The 14,056-nt window shown below is 38.1% G+C and overlaps 2 protein-coding genes across 5 annotated transcripts; both read left to right on the top strand.

The window, feature by feature from the left end:
- Positions 1-729: 729 nt before the first annotated feature.
- Positions 730-5,469, top strand: bend7 (BEN domain containing 7). Of its 2 annotated transcripts, XM_011476239.4 has the most exons (9): positions 730-1,665; positions 2,030-2,095; positions 2,174-2,527; positions 2,702-2,818; positions 2,895-3,247; positions 3,687-3,794; positions 4,325-4,442; positions 4,550-4,663; positions 4,795-5,469. In XM_011476239.4, the coding sequence occupies exons 1-9, from the start codon at positions 1,602-1,604 to the stop codon at positions 4,851-4,853; spliced, it is 1,353 nt and encodes a 450-aa protein (XP_011474541.1). In that variant the 5' UTR covers positions 730-1,601; the 3' UTR covers positions 4,854-5,469. The 2 variants fall into 2 exon arrangements, with proteins under 2 accessions (XP_011474541.1, XP_078804986.1); XM_078948860.1 differs by having other exon boundaries at positions 4,550-4,900.
- A 1,434-nt stretch (positions 5,470-6,903) lies between these two features.
- sephs1 (selenophosphate synthetase 1) lies at positions 6,904-14,025 on the top strand. 3 transcript variants are annotated; one of them, XM_004069690.5, is made up of 10 exons: positions 6,904-7,041; positions 8,953-9,075; positions 9,174-9,270; positions 9,447-9,550; positions 9,658-9,765; positions 10,640-10,794; positions 10,877-10,967; positions 11,051-11,150; positions 12,062-12,274; positions 12,829-14,025. In XM_004069690.5, exons 2-10 carry the CDS (start codon positions 8,980-8,982, stop codon positions 13,041-13,043), a joined length of 1,179 nt encoding a protein of 392 aa, XP_004069738.1. In that variant the 5' UTR covers positions 6,904-7,041; positions 8,953-8,979; the 3' UTR covers positions 13,044-14,025. The 3 variants fall into 3 exon arrangements, with proteins under 3 accessions (XP_004069738.1, XP_011474539.1, XP_078804987.1); XM_011476237.4 differs by having other exon boundaries at positions 6,944-7,041; positions 8,904-9,075; XM_078948861.1 differs by lacking the exon at positions 6,904-7,041 and adding an exon at positions 7,668-7,846.
- Positions 14,026-14,056: the final 31 nt, after the last annotated feature.

Raw genomic sequence — 14,056 nt, 5'->3', positions numbered from 1 at the left:
TTTTACTGCCGGGTTAACCTTTCAAAATAAAACGGCTTTGAAAAGACTGACAGACGTAAATGAATGATAAAGTTGTTTTTCAGTAAGTTGTTCTATTGCATTGAGGATTGCAGAAAAATTCAAGAAATCATGTTAGTTTTATTTTTTTCATCTGTTTTATTTTCAAAGTTTTAATTTAAACATTCCAGCTAAAAAATGGAAAGGTTTGAAACCATCATTTAAAAAAAACACATTTATTATGAAAAAAAAGCAACATGAAGCAAGGATATGAAAACAACAACCACAAAGCTAGAAAGCTTTGAGAGAGAGAACTTTTAAATTATTCCTTAACAAAATTCCGTTTTTGTCCTAGCAAACCACAGCTTGTTTGTGTTAAACTTTGTCACAAAAATTGGCGAAACGTTACGGGTTCCGTAAGATAATGGCAACTATTTAGAACTATTTTTTAGTCAATCTCATTTATTTAAATGTTAAGCCAGTTTAGTTCATCTTTTGGAGACCGGGGGGGGGCAATTTTACTTCATCTGTGTTGAAGTAACTTGATTGAAAGTAACTTAGAAATCGTGCAATCCGAATTAATAAAACTGTTTATTTTTGTCAAACTTTATACACAATCTATCTCGTTTAATGGTGGTCGTTCTTGTCCATTCCTGCTTTGATATTGTGTTGCAGACCCTGCTAGATCGGCTAGTAAGTCACGTGGGTTTTTGCTGCTTCTATTTGTTTCATTGTGTCCATCATTTGTCCATAAGGTAAAAAGAAGTGTTGGCTGATATGAACATCCCATTTACAATAACTCAAAAAGCCTGAAAGCCCAAATTAAAACAAATAATTTTAAGTTCTAAATGATGAATTCAGAAAACTATACTGCGAACCAAAGCCAAAGAAATCTCTTTATTATTTGAGCTACTTTTCTAAAAGGTTTTTTTTTTGTCAAATTGAAATCCTGTGGTATGTCAGCTGCTTTAAAACAGAGTAAGTGTATTCATTCATTCACTTTTTCAAAAGTTTCATTTTTCTAATCAAATCAAGCTTTACTTATAGCACTTTACAACTCGGGTCACCCAAAGTGCTTTTATTGTTTGGCATTATTTATTACGTTTATCTATATTTTTGAGTTTTCTGCTCCAGCTGTCGAATGTCCGGCTTTCAGTTGTCTTTTTTTTATCATTGCCGTTAAACCAAATAGAGGATATTTAATTGGGGAAGAGAAATGAAAAACAACGATTTGGGTTTAGACCGCCTTTATTTAAACGCTGGCTTTTGTCTGAAGTGACTGGCAAATATGTGCCGACCTTTTTAATGAAACATGCCATCAGGTGGCGCAAAGGGATATAACCAATTCTTATATTAAAATCATCAATTCATTTACATGACCAGAGGGAGGGTCGGGGTAGTAATATCGGGGGAAATGGATCCACTCAACAATATTCTTCTGTTTTTCGGGCTGGGAATCTGCTGGTGAAAGGATCGGACGCGCTGACTGGGAGGAAATTTAACTGTTTAATAAGGCAAACGGACAGACGGTGATTCCACTCAGGGTTTCGGTCCCTGGCTGGTCGTTCTGAACGGCGTATTTCAGCTCGACCTGCGGGAAAAAGATGGAATTTGGAGAAAGAAGGAGAAGGAGGAAGTCGCAAAGCTTCAAACTGGTCGCAGATGAAGGTAAGCTGCTGAATGGATGCAGGAGACGCGTGTCTGGCTGGCTGGCTGTGTGTCTGCTGCTGTGCGCGTAAACAAAAGCGGCGGCCACGGCATGTCTGGGTTTGGAGGGTTCAAATCGTCATCCCCAGCTTCTATGTGGATCGTGACAATGAAGGATGTTCTGATCTGTTGCACATCCAGAACAGGAGCGCAGGATGTTCACCTTTTTTAAAGCTGCAGCCTCTCTCGAAAACTACTTCATACAACCTACAGGTGGTGGTTTCTGCATGAGATGGGAAGGGGGGTGGGGGTGTCTGCTTTTGTTGACAGTCATTGCGGCTTTTTTACACAAGTTTACAGCAACAACCTTTTGTTTTACTTGCAGACCATGATTCTTCACTGAATTCCAGCAGCAAGGATGGCAAAACTAAAGATGCAGTTGTGTCTGATGGTATGTGTCAGATTGAGCATTGATTTGTCACTTTACCATTTCTATACCTGCGCCCACACCCATTTTTCCTCAATGCAGTTTGGCTGGAAGATGAAGGTGTTGAGATCAAGAGGCAAATCACAGGAATGATGAGGCTTCTGAGGGACAAGACTGGCCGAGTGTATCAGCGTGTTGTTGCAGATTGTGACGGCACAACAAATGATTCCCAGGATAAGCATCTGAGTTGGATTCACCAGCCTCCATTCCTGTCTGTGGTACCAGATGACCATCAAGGCAACAGCTGGCTGTCAACCGGACACTCAGAGCTTTCTGTGCCATCCCCATCTATACCTGTCCCCAATGGTCCAAACTATGGCCAGTACAGCACTCGCTCCAGATCCCTCAGGATTTTCAACAAAACCAAGGATGTGAGCAAAACCAATGAACAAAATGGTAAAACAATAAACAATCTGTGAAAAATCTATTAAAATTGACATTAAAGTAGGGTTTTTTTTACATTTAGTAAATCAAAGACAGCAATTCAACCATTTTTTTCCAGTCAGAAAGTCCACTTTGCCAATGTTTGCATGGATCGTATCACTCATTAAAGCACCTCTGCATTTCCAGATGTGGCGCAACCTGCAGTCCAAGAAAGCTCGTGCTGTATGTGTAACTGTACAGGCACTCTAGAGGCTATATTGCAGGAATTGCGTGCCATGAGGAGGCTGATGCAGACTCAGAAAGGTCAGAAAATGTGGCCAAATTGCACTGGGATAAACATAAAGAAGGCATAACAGGTTTTTGTCTTTCATTTATTTAGCATCCTTTGGAAAGCATCAACAAGCAACACCAGTATGCCAACCTCGCTTTAGCCTGGGCTCCACTCCGCGCAGTCTTCACAGAAAAAGAAAGTCTTACTACAGGGTGGCGCCTCTTACTGTCTCCAGCAGTAAAAAAGTTGTTCTTTCTCCTGTGGAAAGTTCAGCGCATCAAGCTGCACCACCAGCAGAATCTGCAAAGAGGGAAAAATGTGAGAAACTGGACTCGTCAGTGCTGAACATGCATCCCATTTCCCCTGATATTTCGGCACAGTCACAACAGAATGATTCAGGAATAGTGAGCAAAATTCATAATCCTACCTTAAGCCAACCAAAAGAAACTCAAGCATCAGAGGTAAAACCTTAATTTGTTTCTCTGTAAAGTTTGTTGCAAAATTTCTTAGAAAGTTTAGACTTTGTTTAGTTTGTTGATTTAAGTTTAATGTTTTGCTAAATTTATCAAAAAACAAAAATGTAAAGTAATTGATATAAATTGTTGAACAGAATAAGAAAGTTGCTTTTTTTAGAACTTTTTACAAGACACACAAGATCTAAAATTTCTGTAAAGACTAAACAGACTCCAAGCAAAATGTCATGAGACTGGCTTCTTTCTGAGTTACACCTGGTGTAAACTTTATCTTTATTGAGCCATGTAAAATGACCTTAATGTATTGTTGTACAATGAAGTCTCAACCTTTTTGACTTCAGTTCTTAAACCCAGTTCTGAATTTCAGTTGTTCATTTCTGTTTAATTTTTGGAACGACTAATTGTTTTGTTCTGTATTCCATCACAGAGTGAGGTCCGTCTTGCAGAGGAATACGACGTGTTTATATCTAAAGCTCAGCTAGATTCCATCTTGGTCAACTACACCCGCTCTGGCAGTCTCCTATTTCGCAAACTGGTATGCATTCAGCTAATTTGGAGCCCTCTTTTTTTTGTGTTATTTTTAGTTTCTATTTTTTAAATGACTATTTCCATTTTTTGATCCCAAAATATCTGGCAATTTTCTGTTGAAAGGCTCACTTTGATCATCTTTTGAGCTGTTTAAAAGCATTCTCAATGGTCTTTTAATTATGATTATGCAGTTTTTAGCCTTAATGCAAAATACCTGCGTTGTTTTCGTGGAAATTATTTTTGCAGAGCGGCAGTAGTTCATTAAAAATGTGCTTCTGAGTTGTGGCTGTGAGAAACCCCGCCCCACTTCCCATCTCCGCTGCTCAAAAGCTTGTGGCCCGCCCAGAATGGCAAATATGTTCTACTCCTTATTCATATTTGAATAAAGAAATGCTGAGAATGCAAATTTTTAGCTTAATTTTCTTTTATGTCCGACGTCAGGAGAAAAATCCCACAAGAAACACAATTTTCCTTGGAGTGGATCTTTAACAAAATAGAAGTCAAACAGAATGGTCAGTAAATTTGGTTTTATTGTAGGTCTGCGCCTTCTTTAATGATGTTACTTTGGCTAACTCGTTGCCAAATGGTAAAAGGAAGAGAGGGCTCAACGATAACCGAAAAGGCTTGGACCAGAACATTGTTGGTGCCATTAAAGGTAAGAAAGTGGTGGATCCAAAACCTCTCAGAGGTTTGTCTTCTTCTTTGACTGGTTTCTATGACAAAGTACACTCTGTTTCTAAAGAAACGTTTATCACGTTTTAGTCTTTACAGAGAAATACTGCGCTGAACACAAAATAGAGAAGCTGCCTGGACCTCGGGATTGGGTGCAGATTCTTCAAGACCAGATTAAACTTGCCAGAAGGAGGCTAAAAAGAGGTCTGCTACTATTTTGTATACCTTTCGTTAACGATTTAAATTTAGTATTTATTCCTTTATTGAGCTATGTGCAATTTATTTGGTAAATACTGACTAATTTTTCTCCTAAGTGCTATTTTCATTATCTTCAGATGCAGCAGAAACAGAGGAAAACTGCAATGGACCATCCACAAGTATTAACCTCATTTGAAGTACTCCCATGTATAAAGCAATGAAAGTGACTCACCCTTTCCAGATTGTTTGCTTTGAAATTTTTCACCTTTCCTTTTCACCTCACACCAGTGCATCACCTTGCACCATCTTTCCATCGGCCGCCGTCTGGACACTCAATAGCCTCACCTTTCTTGGCTTCTCGGCCACTAAACACACCGAATGGTGTTGCCAGCTCACTCCTTGGCTCACAGATATTTGTCATGCTGTCATGATGACATTTGACTTTTTCATGCAGCTTACCAAAATGTCAGCTACTAATCTTCAAACCGTGCACGGTTCTCTCGCGGTCACCTTTTACCCATGAAAATGTAAGACTCTAAAGCAGCTCCGGAGCTCAGGCAACTTTGCATGAGTTCTGTCTGTCAAAAGCACGCTGTGACACTTTTCTTTCTTTCACAGGCTGATCATAACAAGACTGTAGATGTGGAACAGACAGCAGTCCATGTGACTGGTTGAGTTACCAACTGTTTAACATCCGCTTTAATGCAGCCATTATTCCTCTAGCAAACAAAATATTGACTCTTTCTTCAGTTGTAAACATCAATGTCCAGTGAATGCAACAGAAAAAACAGAATTAAAAATAAATCAAGAAACCTGTTATGTCTCTATTCTTGTCATATTATCCACTGTACAGCATTTGCGGTCTTTAAAGCTTTTAATAGCCCACTAATTGAACCATGGGGATTTAGGTAATGTGCACTGCAAGATCCAAATTAGTGCCACATTTTACACTGAAAATATTTTTGGCAAACTTTTTTTGTTTCATTTTATGACAGGTTGACAGGATTATCAGTATTTAAATCATCATTTAAATTATACCACATTTTCCTTGTTCTTGTTTTTTATTTTTATTTTATATTATTCTTAGTATTTTTTCCCCCTGTCAGTTGTTATGGTAACGAACAAATTTCCCACGTGTGAGATCAATAAAGTATTTCTGATTCTGATCAGGGTATGCATAAGGGGGTGTTGTTTGTACCATTGATTGAAGGTTTTAGAGGTATCTGATTATAGTCTCCCTTAGTAAAAAGTGGTCTATTTATGTGTAGTACAAGTATACTTAGTCTATACTAAGTGAGGCAGTATACTAGAAGTTTGCTTTTTATATACTATTTACAAACTTTAAACATAAAATGTCCCATTTTAGTCTGAAGAAGTATTCAGGACTCAGGAAACTTTATTGTCATTTTTTCACATGATAAAACGAAATTAAGTTCTCTGGGCCAGCCCTTTAGAGTGAGACACAAATTAATAATATAATATCAATATGATACGGTGTGGTTCCTGTTGAGTATTGCACAGAAAATATGTTACAAATTGCACAGTGGAGCGTAATAATATAATTCTACGCTACATGGACATGGTGTATAGACTTTAAGTATATCAAATATGTTGTTTGTTTGAGTATAACTTACACCTAAATAAATTTGATAAAATGGACTACACATGTACTAAAGGCTTGTGTGCAAGTTGTGTATAAAGCTTATTAATAGGCGGCAACTATCTCCAAATATCCAAAATAAATAAATAATAATAACAATAAAAAAGATTTGTAGCAATTCAACACAATGACAACAACATATTTTTATGAAACAAAGATTCAGACTGTGAACAATTATAGCTGTATTTCTGTGAGGGAAGCCTATTGGTGCAATTATACGACCACAGAATTGATGAAAAACTAACAGATTAATAATTAGTTTATATGGTTATTATTTCTTAATGTAATACAAGTATGTTACATCCAACAAGAAAGACAACCCTCTGAATCGTTTGTAGACAGACAAGTGAAAAAGGAGGGAAACCATTCAATTAAAGGTACACTCCGTTGTATAAAATTTGTTGCCAGACTTTTTAGCTCCTTAAAGGGGATGTGGAAGGCGCCACTGTGAAAGCACAGGACCCTTTGCTACCTGCTTATCTTCCTCTTCAGATCTGAAACAAATATTAATTTAGTATCATGAAAATGGGCCATAAACGATTACAAACAAGAAATGTCATTACAATAACAATTTCAAACATATTTTAAAACGGCCATAATTAACATACACGCAAAACACTGATCAATTTAAATCAGGCTTTCTTTGAGGACATCTAAATTTAGCCCGAATGCATTTGGTGTCGTCCCCGCTCTTGTGTCGGGATCCACCGCTAACCCGAAGCTGGTAAGGATAAACTGCTCATAGCAATTAAAGGGGAAATGTTGCACGAATATGATTACACTTTGGTCTTAGAATTGCATGCAGGCGAATTCTAAACACCCATATTGTACTATATCAATACAGATTTTAAGCAAATGGCACACAGAACGTTTTTCTGTTGATACTAACTCGGATCTTGCACTCATCGCATGGCGAGGGACAGGAAGGGGTTAATTTTTTCCGCCGCCGACATTTTTGTTCGGCGCTCAACACTATAGCAACTTTTTTTAAACTTACATGTGAAGGGGATGGGGCTGTGATTTACAAAGCCGCGTCCCGTTTTAAGCATCAGTGTGAGGACACTGTGTCTTCAGATGCATTCAGGTCGCTCTCTGGATCGGCAGTTGGTCGTTGTTGCAATAAACGAACAGCTTTTGGTCATCGCTGCATGCATGGGTCGGCGTTTGCTAGCATTACATTAGCCTCACGAAAACACTAACTGCCTCTGCTCAAACATAAACAAAAAGCTGCAGCTATCGCTGTCGGTTCACGACCTCAAAAGCTGACAAACATCGTGTTATGTATTATGCAGACCATGTACATTTAGGGTGAAGCTTAGTTTTCCGCCGCTGAAGGGGTTGAATGAATGAGATGATCATCATGATGTTGTGTCTTGAACACTACCTGGAACTCACTCACATCATGAAGCATCTTACTGTACTCAACTATGTTGTAAACATGTAGCGGTGGGCAAACCCAAGCAAAAAAATAAATAATAATGATTTTCGACTTTCATATAGTGGTTAACATTTGCGCACGAGGAGGACAGGTTAGTATTTCAGTGGCAAACAAAAAGTGTCGTAAAATGTTATAACCAAAATACTGTTGAAAGCTGGATTGAAAAATCGATTAATCAAAACTATGAAATGATTTAAGCAACTGTTTGTATTTTTCTAGAGCCAATAGCTCCTTTTCTAATGAATAATTTGACAATAACTTCCCACCAGTGTTCAGTCCAATCTATATAATGAACAAATACTTTTCCAAAACTAAACTAAAATAGTTTTAGGATAGAATTAAAAAAAAAATGTATTTAGTCAGATTAATTCCATAATCTCAAAATGGAATCCTGTTAGTTGCTCTTGTACTGTACTAAATATTTACTGAATTAAATTCTACATTTTGGGTTGCAAAGGTCACTTCCTAAAATCGTTGAAAGCTATCATATTGCCAGTAGGCCTGTCAACTTGTCATACATGACAGATGGACTGGATATATGTTGCAATGATGTCTGCATTTCTATAATGTTCACAATAGTTGGTGATTTGACTAATTGATCTTTCATGTATGACAGTCCTTACATGTCATTGTTTTGGGGGTTTCTTTGTAATTTACATACAATTTCAGACTTGTAAGAAGTGATGTCTGACTTAACTACTAATTGTTAAAACATATAAATATATTTGGCCACAAATTAATTGCTGTAAAAGGAATAAGGGGGAGATTAGGAACTGAAATGACATGACATAAATAGAAGTTCTACTTATTTTATTTAATCTGAAATAACTTACTAGATCTTTATATCAAAGCTTAAAGGCATACAGTAAACATTTCATTTTTTGACTTTTGCTCAAATGATATTCAAAGATCAAATTAACAATAATTGTTGTTTTTGTAATTTTCTTTTTTTTTTTTGAAGGAAAATGACTAAAACCTAAATATGACTGTTTCCTGGTACAAACATATGTTATGACATATGTGTTTACATAATACTAAATCTTTTCAGAAATCGATGAAGAATGCAGTTTGAAGGTTTTTTTTGGGTGAATGTGTTGGCACTACAGTGTGATCCATCAGCTTGTAGTTTCTTGTCTTTTGACCCTCAGTCCTGTCTCTACATACGTGTGTTCACCCTGGTGACTGATGTGGTTTTAGTGGCGAGGAGCCAGAATTTATTCAGACATGTCCGTGAGGGAATCTTTTAACCCCGAAAGCTATGAGCTGGACAAAAACTTCAGGCTTACACGCTTCACCGAGCTCAAAGGCACAGGCTGTAAGGTAATATGTTTACATTATAATCTACTTTGGATAAAAGAAGGATTTAAATAGAAGATATATTGTAATTTGGGTGCATTGTTTTTTTTTAATGACTACAGGTCCCCCAAGATGTGTTACAGAAGTTGCTAGAAAGCTTACAGGAAAACCATTATCAAGAGGATGAACAGTTCCTGGGGGCAGTTATGCCTCGATTAGGTAAAATCTTCTACTCTTAAATTTGATTTAAGACTTTTTCATACTTATTAATAAGTTGTAAAAGAGTATCTTGCTAAATCGGATCCAAAGACATTCATGCTTTAAGGACATTCAGTCAGAAAGTGCACAACTATTGTGTTTGTTGTCTGACAACAACCCCTTTCTCTGTGTTGTAGGCATAGGAATGGACACATGTGTGATTCCTCTCAGACATGGTGGTCTTTCCCTTGTCCAAACAACAGATTACATCTATCCTATTGTAGATGACCCCTACATGATGGTATGGACCTCACCTGTATCTGGAATGATTGACTGGCTACCCTTTGGTTTTGTTGTCTCAAAACGCTCTTGTACTTTCATTTGTCCCTTTTTTATTTTATTTTTTAGGGAAGAATTGCTTGTGCCAATGTTCTAAGTGACCTTTACGCCATGGGAGTAACAGAATGTGATAACATGCTGATGCTTCTGGGAGTCAGCAACAAAATGTCGGAGAAAGTAAGAGACTTCCTGTAGATCATGTTTCTGAGAAACAGAGGTTAACTTTTCTTTTTGGGATGGTGTTTGTTCACCATCTGCTACTAATATTTACTCTTTAACAAGTGTTCATATCTTGTAAATAAACCATTCATAAACAGTTTAATGCTCAGGAACACATAGTCCAATCTGAAGACAGTAAAACAAACAATTTTCTGTGCTAGTGATGTCAGAAATGCAAGCAAAAAACAAACAAACTAAATAAGTTGCAATAATCACACGAAAACGTTAGTATAGAGAAAGTTGACAACATTTTGAAAATGAAACCTGAATTGTGACCCTCATTCATCATAATTGAACATTATTTGTGATTTATGGAACACTGAGAGGTGCTGTCTCAGGAAAAAAGCAAAGCTGATGTAAGCACCTCTAAAGTATGAGCTTGTTATGTTGTTGTTTTTTTAAACCTTGGTGGCCGTTTCAGTATAAAGACTTGGACTTTTTTTATCACGTCATGCTTTTTGTATCAAAAAATCCTCTAAATACACTTTTTTCCTCTGCACTTGTCGGTTGTGTGGCGTCACTAAAGTTTTTCTTCGATTACACCCATCTGACCTGCTGAATGGCTAAAATCTAAGTCTGTACCTCAAAGGTTTTGCGCATTTTTCTGAAAAGCTTGGGCACATATTCTGGCTAAAAGGGTGCTGCAGGTTCTGCTCACCTGCCTTCAGTGAGAGCAGCAACAGCAGTTTGATGTGGGCAGGGCAGAGGACCAAGCCTGCTGTATTCAAGTGATTGGATCATGATCTATTGAGATTTAGCAATACAGTCCTTTCAAGTACAAATAACATATATTATTCTCTGGATCTTTGTTCACAACTCTTTGTGTTTTTAGGAAAGAGACAAAGTCATCCCACTGATCATTCAAGGATTTAAGGACGCGTCAGAGGAGGCGGGCACATCTGTAACAGGAGGTCAAACCGTTCTCAATCCCTGGGTCGTGATGGGAGGAGTAGCAACAACAGTCTGTCAGCCCAACGAGTTTATCATGTAAAAAAAGGCTTTTGCTTCCTAGTGTTGTGTTTTTTCTGGTTAAGGGTAAAACCATAATGGAGACCTGTCCTTTTTTTAGGCCAGATAATGCAGTGCCAGGAGATGTTTTGGTGTTAACCAAACCGCTTGGAACACAAGTGGCTGTCGCGGTGCACCAGTGGTTAGACATTGTACGTGTCCCATTATAATGCTCAGGTAAGAATAATTGTTTCTGAGGTTGTCAATAAAGATTGATAGAATTCTTTTCTCCTAGCCTGAAAAATGGAACAAGATCAAGCTGGTGGTAACCCAGGAAGATGTGGAGTTAGCCTACCATGAAGCCATGATGAACATGGCTCGGCTTAACAGAACAGGTAAAAAAAAAAAAGAAATCAGGGATGTTACATAAATTTGGTTTTCAACCACTACTGGATCAATTGTTCAGGAGTTCCATTTTGAACCACAGCAGCCCCTGCAGTAACAGGACTGCACTGCGGCCCACATATTTTGATTGATTGACTGACTTTTAAGCAATTGATAAAAAACAGAGAAAAAAAAGGCAATACAGATACATAGATATATCAAATCTATTTGAGATATTGATTTATAAACTGATCAGAAATGTTATAAAAGAAAATGATGATATCTACTTGCCATTATAATCGCTACTTACTTTTTATTACTTTTTTGCATTTTCTAAAAGAAGGAAAACCAACATTTTTTGGTTGTTTATAGGTTTAGCTGTTGATTTAACATTTACTAAATATAAAAACTATTAAGTCCCACTCTGATCATCTTTTCAACTATTTTAAAAGCGCTCCTAGTGGTCTTTTAATTATTATTGTGCCATTTTTCATCAAAATCCCCAAAAACCTGTGTTGTTTTCTGAGACATAGTTTCTGCAGGGCAACAATAGTTCATTAGAAATTCACCTCTGAGTGACTATTGGACTATTGAAGCTGAGCAACCCCGCCCCCCTTCCCCTACCTGCTGCAGAGTATAGCAGGAGGCTTGTGACACACCCAGCGTATTTTCTACGTCACAATTTTCTAACAGCATTTTTTTTAACTGCTCCTGAATCCTAACATTTTGATAAAGAAATACTCGGTAAGGCAATTTTAAGACTAATTTTCTTTATAGATGACCTCTCATCAGAAAAAGGCCACAAGTGCAAGTTAAAAACACAAAAAACAATCTTTAGGAGATTTTTTTCAAGGGTTTATTTTATTGTTCTCTGATCACAGTAGGAAAAAAAAAAGCAAACACATTTTCTTTCCCTTCGCAGCTGCTGGCCTTATGCACACCTTCAACGCCCATGCAGCCACCGACATCACAGGCTTTGGCATCCTGGGACACGCTCAGACGTTGGCACGACAACAGCGCAGCGAGGTCTCTTTTGTCATCCACAACCTCCCAGTTCTCGCCAAGATGGCTGCTGTCTCCAAGGCCTGCGGGAACATGTTTGGACTCATGCATGGCACCTGCCCCGAAACATCAGGTGTGTGGTCACCTGGTTCTATCTTTGCACAAGCGGATGTCCTTTTAGTTTAAGCTCCACAGAGTTGGCAGAGAATGATGTTGATTTTAACCACAGACCTGGTTTTTTTTTTTGCCTTTTAGCACGTTTTTATCTGTTTTTATGTAAAGAAATCCCCCCCTTTTTTTTTAATAACATTTTGCTTATGAAAGTTTGACATTTTAGGATGTAGGTTTAATTTGTAGAATACCAGACTCGACATTTTTCCTGCATTAAAAGGGGCTCATAATGTCCTAACAGTTTTTTGTTGCAGCAGAACTCAGAAGTGCTGCTCAACTGATACTATTTTGTCATAGAAAAAACAATTGACCTTTTATAAATCTGGCCTGGAGGACCCATGTCTAGTTTTTAGGAGCACACAGAAAGAACTATTAAAGAACATCATGCTGTATCTTTATTTTTATGTTGAAAAGTAAAGGGAGTCACAATATGTTTTGGGATTGGTTAAAAAGTAATGACAAATGTTTTCTAAAAGAGAAAACTGGAAAGTTATTTAAAAAAATGTTTCCGTGCAGGAGGCTTGCTGATCTGTCTGCCCCGGGAGCAGGCCGCCCGCTTCTGCGCTGAGATTAAATCCCCCAAATACGGAGAGGGACACCAAGCGTGGATCATCGGGATCGTAGAGAAAGGAAACCGCACCGCTCGCATCATTGACAAGCCCCGAATCATAGAAGTGGCGCCGCAAGCGGCCACGCAGAATGTCAACCCGACTCCTGGTGCAACATCCTAATCCCGGCTGGGCTGCATCACAGACCCGAACCCCAAAGCTTGGTTGACGGATTTTAGACCCAACTACAAAATCCTTCTAGTGTTGAAATATATTTACAAAATAGTCAGTACTCAACAAAGACTGGGTTGGGCTGAATCAGCGTGGAAACAGCGCCCCACAGTGGCTCTGGCGCAGGCTACACCCTCAGTGGACCCGGCCTGCAGCGCCCCCATCAGTAATTGGCAGGAACTACATTATGCCAGAATCCATTTGGCCTTTTATGTCTGTTCTGTTTAATTAAGTGTGCTTGACTGACAGGCAGCTTCTGTTTAGAGAACCATGATGAAGACAAAAATCTGATACTGTTGATTCATTTTGAATCTTAGGAGGTCTTTCTTGTTCGTCTCTTAAAGTTGCTTTGGTCAAACAAACACGCAGTGTATACGCGTTTTTGTTTGTCGTCCTCACACTTTGTACAGTTGAAAGCCTAGTTTTAGTTCATTGCTGTAAGTGATGCCTTGAAAGACATAGTGTGACCAGAATGGCTTTTTTTTGGTTTGTCTTTTTATATTATGTTGACATTTTGTATCATCCCCGCGTAAACGAATAAATACTACATTTACAGATGGGTTCTTTTCCCTGTTTTAGAGCTGCAGTGGATCGTCTACATGCAAACTCTCATTTCTAATATGGTCACAGAAATGGAAATCTGTTTTAGGCACAACAGACAAATCCTACACTACCCGCATTCCCAATGTATGAGGCCACAGAATGAAGATGAGATTCATCTTCTTTAAAGGATGTAGCTAATGTTCGGGATAAGCAGTCTGGTTTTATTTGCTGATTTCTAATGTTGCCGCACAACTGTTGAAAATAAAATCCATGAAGCTCCCAGCTTATAAAGGCTAGAGAGATTTTTTTTATCCTCCAGCTGAAAAATCTGTAAATGAGAAATGTCATTTCCATTGCACCTCTTAAAATAAACTTCTCTTATATGACATGACTTATCTGAGTTTTCATTCTGTTTCATTTAG

Source organism: Oryzias latipes, chromosome 6, assembly GCF_053564925.1.
Source record: "Oryzias latipes strain Hd-rR chromosome 6, Olatipes_Hd-rR_3.1".
NCBI lineage: Eukaryota > Metazoa > Chordata > Actinopteri > Beloniformes > Adrianichthyidae > Oryzias > Oryzias latipes.
Note: the sequence above shows the minus strand (reverse complement) of the source record. Positions and strands in the feature narration are given on the sequence as shown.